The sequence below is a fragment of the Echinops telfairi genome, unplaced genomic scaffold (genome assembly GCF_000313985.2).
Source record: "Echinops telfairi isolate 266 unplaced genomic scaffold, ASM31398v2 ScPeMD7_10;HRSCAF=50, whole genome shotgun sequence".
Classification (NCBI taxonomy): Eukaryota; Metazoa; Chordata; class Mammalia; order Afrosoricida; family Tenrecidae; genus Echinops; species Echinops telfairi.
In genome coordinates this window covers 1,491,470-1,501,336 of record NW_022103907.1, presented here as the reverse complement: position 1 = coordinate 1,501,336, position 9,867 = coordinate 1,491,470, and the positions used below count along the sequence as shown (strand labels likewise).

Here is a 9,867-nt window from a genome sequence, read left to right as displayed (position 1 = left end):
GTGGATGTTTCTGAGATTCTGGGCCCTGCGCTCAGGTAAACAGGGAATGGAATTCAAGCAACATTCATCGAGGGGCTACCATGTGACAGGCACTGGGGAAGGCACTCTTGTGCCCTGATCCTGGGTGGGGGTGTAGACAAGTGGCGGCTGAGAGAGGTTAAGGACGATGTGTTGAAGATGGCACAGCTGGTCAGTGGCAGAGCCAGGACGGAAGGAGGGGGACCTCCCTGCCGAGTAGGTTTTAGAAACTGAGTTTGAAAGATGAAACTGGTCTGGCCGATGTGGGCCCAAAGGACCTCCCCCTGCCCGAATGATTGAAGAACAGGTTTGCAAAGTCACCTCTAGACCAAGAGTTGTTCCTTCTAGATGTTGGAAAACACAATGTAGTCTAAAGACATTTCATCACCACAGAGCGCGATCCCCATAGATTTCTGAAATCTCGCATAGAATTTAAGCTCTTTAGATCCACACCCTACACGCTCTGGTTCTGCACCCAGAAAAGCTCACACGGTAGGAGCCAGCGTAGGGGAAGGTCCAACACCTAGAACAGAGGCAACACTGTCAGCCCTCCCACAACAGAAGCAAAGGACTCGTACAGATCAGAGAGGGGACGAAAGGAGAGGGTGTGAGTTTCAGCTCTGAGGAGCAAGTGAGACAAGAGCCCGTGTCCACATTCAACCCCACCCTCAGGGGAGGGGGTGGTAGAGAACAAGCGTCCCACGGTAGGCCTTCCACTCTGTAGCTTATTCCTCCCTGGATTTGCCTCCTTGCTTCTTGTGCCCCCCTCGAAGACGTCCAAGTTCTTCCTCCCCACCCCCTAAACCATTGCGAGGTGCTACCCCTCTGCTTCACACCGTGGGTGGACCGATGGCACCCTGGGCTGTCACCAGCACTCTCATTTCTCTCGTTCCACCCGCAGCCCCCAGGAAGAGACCTGTGGGTGCACACTGGAGACTTCCTCGTTGTCCAGGGCTGTGATGCAGTGGTCCTACCAGGTGAGCCCGGCCTCCTGGAATGGAGACAGGGATGCTGGCTCACAGTGGGGCAGGGTGACCAAGGAGGAGAACAGGGGTGGGGGGAAGAATTAGGGAACAGCCCAACCCATGCTAAGTTTCCTAGTGTAGGCCCGTTGAGAGAGAGCTAGTCTCCACACACTCCCTGAGAACCTTTCAGTCGTCCTAGCATGGGTCCGGGCAGGGTGAAAAATATCCCGAAGCACGTGACCATCATTCTGAAAGGCTTGTGGTCATCATGCTACCTGTGGGAGCTGGGAGAGGGTTTCCCTCAGGCAGTGATCATCCTCAGCCCCAGGGGAGAGCGGGGTGGGTGGGGGTCTCCTGAAGGCAGGCTTCCCACTGAACAGGGAGATCCCAGGAGACTGTGGTGGCTCATGAACCTGGTGTGGGAAACAGGTCCAAGCACAGTTCCCACTGTCATGCTCCACAGGAGGGTTTTTTTCTTAAGGAGAAAGTTACATTTCAAGTTTGGAGATACTCCTTGCCCTCTGGAAATGACCACCTTTTGGGGGGCATGTTTACTGGCACATCCCTCTGCAGAACTTAGCCTTTGAGGACACCCTGGGGTTCCTAGTCAGATGGTGAATAGGCGTCTATCTCTTGAGCTTCCAGAGGCTGTATTTCAGTTATACCTCTGGTGTTTCTTGTCTGCTGGGGTTTCAGAGGAGAATAAAACCCAACTTAGTTCCTCAAAGATCCAGGAAGTGTGAGACGAGGGAGCTTTGGAATGGCTTTGACTTTGGAACAATGAATGCAGGCCAATTCAGTGGTCAGAGGGTGGGGCAGACCTGGCCTGGTTCAGACTTCTATTGGCTTCTCTGTCCCTCCTTCAGGAAACCTGGAAGAAGCTCCTGGCCTCCAGCAAGTACAATAAACAGAGGTCCTTTGCGGTTGTTTTTCAGCCCATCTTCTCGGAGTCAGACCCATTAACTGCCTTGGTGAGTGAGGGCTACAGGTGAGGCACACAGGTGCAGACCGCGGAGGGGCCTGGTCCCCAGACCTCCTTCCTGCCTCCCCCCTTTCCCCACTCACCTCTGCAGAATCCCCCTTGCGCTCAGCAGCACGGAATCAGAAAGAAATCCTGCAGAAGTCTTGTACTTTCTTGTATCCTTCCCTACAGGGTTGACTAACCCCGCTCCCCCACTAGGCTTATTGTTGGAGGCAGGGCAGCCCAGAGCTCAAGAGCACAGCTCCTTAGACCCATGACTTCATGTCCTGAATTTGGGAAGGGCCAGCTGAATGACCCAGGGCAAGTGGTTTGAACTCTCGATGCCTCTGTTCCTCATCTGTAGAATCAGGATGGTTATAAATGGTTAATCATTGTCAAGACCCCCCACTCCCTGTAGGGTCCCTATGAGTTGGGATTGACTTAGTGGCAGTGAATCTACCTCTCTGGTGCTTATAAGGGGCTCATGAAGTAACAGAACTGGGAGTCAGCCCCGGCACTGGGGAAGCACTCGTACCTCTTAGCTATTGTGATCACTCAGGACACAAGACACATTGCCCGCTGCCCCCCTCCCGCCCTCCTCCTTCCCAGCCTTCTCTGTTACCCCCACCCTGCAAGGGAGAGCAAGTTAGAGTGGCCCCAGGGTCACTGGACTCAAACCAACCAAGCCACTGCCGCCGAGTTGACGCTGATGCAGCTCTGTGGGTGAGTCCACACACGGAAGCTCGCAGCCTCCAGGAGGCCGAGTGCTGCCTGTTAGAGTCAGATACATCTCCCACATCGGATGATTAAGAAAAGAAAAGATGTTAGTTCCTGTGCCCTCCATCCTCCTCGTTCCAGCCTGTACCCAACCCCCTTTCCTGTTGTTGGCGTCTTCTGCTCTCTTCCGTTATACAAAAGCCCAATTGCATCGGGCACTGGGCTTGCTCCTGGAGGCCCCTTATCTTCCAGCCCTGCCCCTAGAGGAGCTCCTATCAATATCTGTAATTATTGATGGAGGTAGGGAGGTTGAGGGGAGACCATGGATGCTTCAGGAACCCTCATCCCCACACTGGGGAAAGGTGTGGGTGTCAGAGACTAAGGTGCTGCCTCCCTCTGTGGGCAGAGGGGCTCCTTTCTTACTTCGCTCTCTTTCAGGAGGCGCCACTGCTCCAGGATCCCACCTCACTTGCCCTGCATCTCTGGAACAGCATGGTGAGTGGACCAGGGATGTGGACCGCAGCGGAGGGGCGAGGGGTCTCCTCCACTCCTCCACCACTGCATTGGAAGAGGACCTGAAGGTCACCCACAGGTTTATTGCCAGAATCAGGTTCTTGTCTTTTGCCAAGAGAAAGAATTACTCTGGTCAGACCTAGAGGCAACGCTGGGGAATTTTACTAAAGCCTCCGGAGGGTAGCCAGGCCACGGCCTAAGAGCTGGGGAGGTCAAAGAACAACACTGACTCATTTTGCACAGTTACAGGGGGGATCTGGGGGTATGGGGGACGCTGGGAATTTCAATCCAAGCATGCTTTGTTCCCATGGGATGATGGTAGGTGCAAAGGATCCTGGGCTACAAGATGACAAATAGCCTTAGCTTTTTGTTATGGGAGAGAAGACCTAACTCTCAGAGCGTCTCTGAGTTTTAGTCCCTCGCGTGTTTGCAAGAGAACGCCTTTCACTTCTGTCTCTGGTCTATCTCTACTTTCGCTTCTCTGCGTGGAACAAGCAGGAAGTCAGGCAGGATGCAGGTTCCCAGGACACTGTGTCTGGGCCACGAGGGAACTCTCCCACACCTTGAGGACAGTCAGCTCTGACTGCTGGGAGTTTGACCTTCTTGTCCTAGAGGCTGAGCTAAAGCCACGTGGGGGCGTGCTCTGGATGGGGTCTCTGTCTTGCTCTACCCAGGGGCAAGGCACTTTCCTTAGCGTCAGCGGGTGAGACTTCCCTTGCACTGGGACCTAGGGACTGGGCTCACATGCCAACTCCCTGCCCAACGTTCCCTCCTTCTGCATGAATGTGGGATCAGCGGTTTTAAAGGTCCAGGGTGGGGCCTGGGATGAGCTGGACTTTGGAGCCTTGAAGACCTGGGGCTCAATCTTAGCTCCGTAAACTGTGAGTCCAGGGCTTCAGCGCCTTTCCTACAAAAACCCAGGGCTTAACCCCTGGCGCAGGACGCAGCGTGTGCAGCCTGCTCCTGGCCCACAGTAAGTGCTCCGTGCAAGTTGGTCCTTTAAAGCAGAAGGTACGCAATCCCGCAGACTTCCCCACTTCTCCCCCTGGAGTCCAAAGGTCCCCCACGACCATCTGGAATGAGTCAGAAACCCGAATGCATTGCCCAGGGCTATCTGTTATTACTTGAGTTTTTCCAGGACACTGGCCAGCCGCCTGATTTTCCCCACAAACTCCGCTCCCCTCTAAGCTCCTCTATTGTTAGAAGCTCAGTGACACCCCCTTGCTTTCTCTCCCTCACCTCCACGATGCGCACTGCCGGGGATCGTGAGCACTGTGTGTTAGTTGCTTTCTGTCTAGTGTAAGACAGACAGCGGGGAGGGCAGGGGCAGGGAGTCTCCCAGCCTGCTGCATCCAAGGAAGCCTGCTGTCCCGAGTGCGGACGTTGGATTTCTCTGAACATGAACCCTTGCCAGTGGCCTGGACCCTCACTGGAGTACCGCTCACTGTCCTGCTCATCGCTCGTGCGTGGCCAAGCAAGGGAACCAGGCCTCCCCAGTAAGATCTGCCCAACACGTCGCCGGGGGAGAAAAAGGCCAGATTGCCATTCAGACAAACCTCCTTCCTCCCAACCATTGAAAGTGCAGGTGCCCTGCTTCTTCCCCCAATGCTGGGAGCCACGGAAGACGCAAGAGACAACCACACGTGGACACCTGCCCTCCATGAGCTTAGGGAGGAGCCGGGCAGCATCAGCATCCCAGAGGGACAAGAGCCCACAGGCAGTCGGGCAGCTGTGTGACGCTGTGCCGTGCCACACCACAAGGACACAGACACTGTGGTCAGGACAGTGGGGGGGCAGGAGTGGATGGGTCGGGCTGTGGAGAGCACTAAGGGGCACGAGGAGAAGAATGTAGCAGAGGCATGAGCAAGGGGCGGGAAGGAGTTGGCCTGATACGGGACGACAGTGAGGCCCAGACAACGAAGGAAGCACCGTGACCACCAGGCAGGGATGTGGTGCTGAGAGCAGCTCCCAGGGGCTGGGCTCCCTCCTCTCATTCTCCTTTTATTGTCACCGGCGGTGGAGATAGCAGTGGTGATGAACTCTATCTACCAAGCGTCTAGGGTGCTGTCCTACGGGCACACAGCCCACAGAGTTCGGTCATTTTGTGGAGAGGAAGATGAGCAGATGCACAGAGGAATCCAGGCCTCATGCTAACAGCCAAAGGGTTGGGGCGCAGTATGTGTTTCTAGTTCAGGGGAGGGGGAGTCTGTCAAATTTGGGATTTTACCCTTTTATCTTGCCAGGCCTACCAGCCAGCTGAAAGGGCCACTGTTCCCCAGTAAGAGCCCCCTTGAGCCCCCTGCAGCCCAGGCCAACAGGGAGGAGGGAGGGAAGGAGGGAGGTGCGGGCTTGCTGTTCCTATGTCTGCTCCCATGCCTCCCCTCACGGCATACAGAGCCATCTCATCGCACAGCAAGCTCGGCTTGTAGAACAGGCCTCTAGCTCCTGCAGCCACGGCGAGCTAGATCTACAAGAAGTGTAGGCTTTAACAGGCCAGTGCAGAGGGCACTGGTCAAGGAGTCGGAAATCCTGACATCCGACCTCCGCCCCGCGTGAGGGTTGACTTTTGTGGCAAGTCACTTGAACTGTGTGGGCTTCGGGTCCTCTGCCTCTTGGAAGTGTCCAGTGTTCCTCAGCCAGCGTCAAGCCCTGTGAAAGGAAGGGCCGAGGTTCAGTCTCTTCATGTATGTGGGTCCCCTCGGAGACAGCAGGCACCGAGGAGAATCACTGCCTCGCCTCCTGGATGCGCTGATGTGCCAGGTTGCACCGCAGTCACACGGATTAAAAGCAGGTGGTCCACGAACAGAGAGGTGGGAGGTTCAAGTCCTCATAGAGGGACCTTGGGAGAAAGGCCAAGGAATCCGTTTACAAAAATGTAGCCACTGAGCGTAGCACCAAGCACAGCCGCACTTGGACACACCGAGGGCCACTGCTTGTTGGGACAGACTTGCTGGAAACCAGTAAAATACCTCTTTCTGCTCCTCCTGCAAAGATACACCGAGCCTCCTATCGGTGCTGCCCTGCGGAGCAGGCAGAGAGGGGCGGCAGACTCGCTGTGGTCACAGGGGTCCGCCCTCCACCTGCGTCTCTCCCAGCCAGCAGCCGGGACACAGGAGGGTGCTCTGTGGTGCTGCAAGTTGGTTCACAGAGCAAGGTGCGGCTGGGCACAGGCCTCTTGGGTGTCCGTTCTCGCTGAGCCCCTAAATGTGCATGAGCGTGGAGGCCAGTGAAGCCAGGCACCCCCCCCCACACACACACCTGCAGTGTCGGTGAGCAGCACCAGTGTTTCTGGGACACTCTAGAAGCTGTCCAACCTGGATGCTAAGCAAGGCAGACAGCACAAAGTGGAGGCAGAGGGCCCTGTCTGGGATGCAATTCACTCCCTGGGCCCTTGAGGCTGTCATCTTGCTTACTTGGGGGTAGGTAATTCTTGGGCACCATTTGTTGTTGTTGCTGTTTTTGGAAAGAAAACCTCATTTAATTAACAAAAGACAGAAAGAAACTGGGCTTATAGAGGCAAGAGAGAAATGAGTCGATGGGCAGGGGGCGAGTAGGTTAGTCCCTTCAGGCCTTCAGTGTCCAGAGGGTGGTTTATCCTTCTCAGTGATGTAGACAGTGACTCCCATCCTGGACCAGAGCACTGGCGTGGCTTGGCCAATGGTTTCAGATATGTGTTTCAGACTCCCACCTCCCGTACATTTGCTCAGTGCAGGTGCCACTGGCCACAAAGTCATCAGTGACCGGGGGCAGTTGAAGAGGTCCAGAGACCAAATGAATGCTTGAAGGTCTTCAGGTCCAGCCCAGCAATGATAGGCTTGGCATCGTCAGGGCCAAACTGCTTCTCATACAGCCGGTTGGCCACGCCGTGCTCATGAGTGTGGGGGTTTGGATCTGCCAACCTTCCTGAAGCTCCTGCAGGCTCAGCTGGAACTTGAGGGCTAGGCAATGGTCTGGACATCCAGGCCGAAATACAGACGGCCTCCCATGGGAAAGATCTGGAAGGGTGTGGGCACCCTCTGGGCCTGCATGCCGCGACAGACCGCCACACAGTTCTTCTCTTTCATGGCCACGGCGTCCCTGCCATTGTAGGGCATCCGAGACATGATTGCGGTGTAATAGAGCACCCCCCTTGGGCAGCAATTCTGGAAGGAGCTCAGCTTTGGGGAATTCACTTCCCAGTTCCTTTTCTGCCATCCCTGCCCCCACCTCAGGCCAAGCTGTGCAAGGCACTAGAGGCACAGGGCAGGGGCAGTAAGCCTTGGCGGTGGCTCTGGACTTACTCCTGGCCAGGTCACGTGGGAAGTGTCCCCTGGAGAGTTTCAGGCCATCCCTCTCCTTCCACACTTCAGCTGGCTTCAAGGGGGGCAGAGAGGATGCCAGCGGGAAAAAGACCCACGAGGGAGTGCAAGCCCAGAGACCAGAGCCAGGTGTCCCCAGAGGAGGAAGCAGCACAGGTGCATTTGTGTGCAGCAGAGGGTCACGGGGGAAGATGAGGGACGTGCGAGGGATTCCTTGAAGCGGCTGTTTCCTGTCCTCACCGAGGCGAGGACAGAGAGTCGGAACAGCAGACACACAGGGGACGGAGTGGAAACCGGAAGGATGGGTGGGTGGGCTGTTGTTGAGCCCAGGTCCAAGTCAGGGCCACCAGGGGCGCAGTGGAACGGACTCGCCGCCCAGTACAGGGCCGTCCTGTGATGCGCTGTGGGCCAGCGCGTTGTCCTCTGTAGGATTTCCACTGGTTGGTTTGGGGAACTAGATGGAAACGCCTTTCCTCTTAGTCCATCTTAATCTGGAAGCTCTGCCGAAACCGGTTCAGCATCTCCGCCATACGCAAGCTTCCCCTGACCCGAGGGGCACGCGTCGGCTGGTGTCAAATCTGGGTCTCCCGCATGAAAGACAACGTGCCTGCCCCTGAAGAGTCATCTAGGGGAAGACACCTCTGGGAAATGGGTTTACCCCGGGAAGCCATGAGCTTTTGTTTCATTAAGTTCCTTGGAAACGAAATCCCGCAACATCTGCCAGAATTATTCAGAAGAGGCTCTGCCTGTGTTTCTTTCCGGATGGTACGATTGATTGAACGTGTCAGGAAGCAAAGAAGGTGAGCCAGCTCCACACCTGGCCTGCAGGCCCGGCCCATGAAACACTCCCTTGGCACATCCGGGCAGGGGCTTTCCCACCCCCACCCACCCCTCACCCCTCAGTGTCTAGGATCCTGGATCATCAGAGCAAAACTGAAAGAAAGCCGGAGCCCAGCGCCTCCGAGCCTTGAGTGTGAATGAGTGACCATTTCTCTTCCAAAAGATTAAGCTAATTACACTCCCCTATCTGACTCCCTCCGCTGGCGTTAGCCTCTAATCTCCAGAAGGGTAAAGTTCTTTCCCTGGCTTCCTGTTGCTGGGGCACAGATCCTGGGATAAGATACGGCTGCTGAATGGGAAATTCTCTCAGAGTGTGGGAGACCTGGTGACGGAGCCCGACCGGACCAGCAACCCCACACAAGAGTCCCACAAAAAAGAGAGACTGGCTTCTGAAAGCCATTGACCCTATGGATTTATAAGGAACATTTTTCAAACAACACAAGGACTTTTACAAGCTTGCCTCTCACAGCTGATGCCTTGGCCCCTTTATTTTCCTACCTCCCCTTCAATACTTTTATGTAAACCTAACACCCACTAGTTTCCCCTGCTGGCACGCCATCATCTTTTCCCCCATAATCTTTTTAATAGTCTTCATAATGTAGGTAGCTAGTCCCAGCTCTGCCCTGGCGAGTGGGTCCCACTCTGACCTCACAAACCCAGTTTCCCTTCCTGTCCAGGAAGTCCCTTAGCAGTCTAAAAAATCAATGACTGTTCCCATGTGGTGGTTATCCAACTTGAACTCGCATCACAATCACCTGGAAGGTGCATTAGACGAGTTTTAGAGCCCCACCTCCAGAGTTTTGGGATATCAATAGCCCCAGGGTAAGGCCTGGACACCTGCACTTCTAATTAGTTCCCAGGTAATGCTGCTGCTGCTGCTCTGGGAATCAAACAGATAGCCAATGGTGTCATGAGTCTTGCTCACCGGTACCCTGGAATGCTGCTACCTAGCAACAACGTCTCCACTGCCTTCTTTTCTAGATGGAGCCAGCAGGAGAGAAGGATGAGCTATTTAATGCGGAAGAGAGAGAGCCACTAAAATGCCCCACTCAGGTAGGCAGGGGCTGGCCAGGGAGGGCATCTCCTGCTGAACCAGAGGGCGGGGGGGAGATGGGGTCACTAAGTGGGACGTTGCTGTGAATTGAGGGGTCTCCTGGTGTCTTGGGTCTGTTCTTCCATCCTGGCCGTAGTTCTGCTCACTGTGCTATCCCTCTGAACCCTGAGAGCAGTTTTAGTAGAACCGAGGCCCTCTTCACCCCTGAGGGCAGTGCAGGAACAAAGCCACAGCTCACCAAGCCCCCTGGGCTGCGCCACCCATCTGCTCTCTGGCCCGAACCCTGCGGGGCCCAGATGCCTTTTCCAGACCCTGCTCAGCTCTGGTGTGGAGACGGAGGCCGATGTCTGCAGATCTTAGCAGTCTTGAAAACGGGCCATTTTGCCGGGTTTTTAATGATCGCCTAATATTTCCCAATAAACGAATGGGAAATAACTGGACATAAATAAATGAATACCGTTCCTTTCATCATTCAGTACTAGTTAAAACCTTCCATTTTTT

The 9,867-nt window shown here is 55.2% G+C and overlaps 1 protein-coding gene and 1 pseudogene across 1 annotated transcript in view; one reads left to right on the top strand and one right to left on the bottom strand.

Moving 5' to 3' along the window:
- LOC101655063 (phospholipase B1, membrane-associated-like) overlaps positions 1-9,867 on the top strand; it is a 170,554-nt gene that overhangs the window by 74,028 nt on the left and 86,659 nt on the right. The window contains exons 4-7 of the mRNA XM_013006835.2: positions 920-995; positions 1,850-1,954; positions 3,100-3,156; positions 9,294-9,365. Of these exons, the coding sequence (XP_012862289.2) occupies positions 920-995; positions 1,850-1,954; positions 3,100-3,156; positions 9,294-9,365 (310 nt within the window). The remainder of the gene's footprint in view (positions 1-919; positions 996-1,849; positions 1,955-3,099; positions 3,157-9,293; positions 9,366-9,867) is intronic.
- On the bottom strand, positions 6,739-7,277 carry LOC105979385 (annotated as a pseudogene).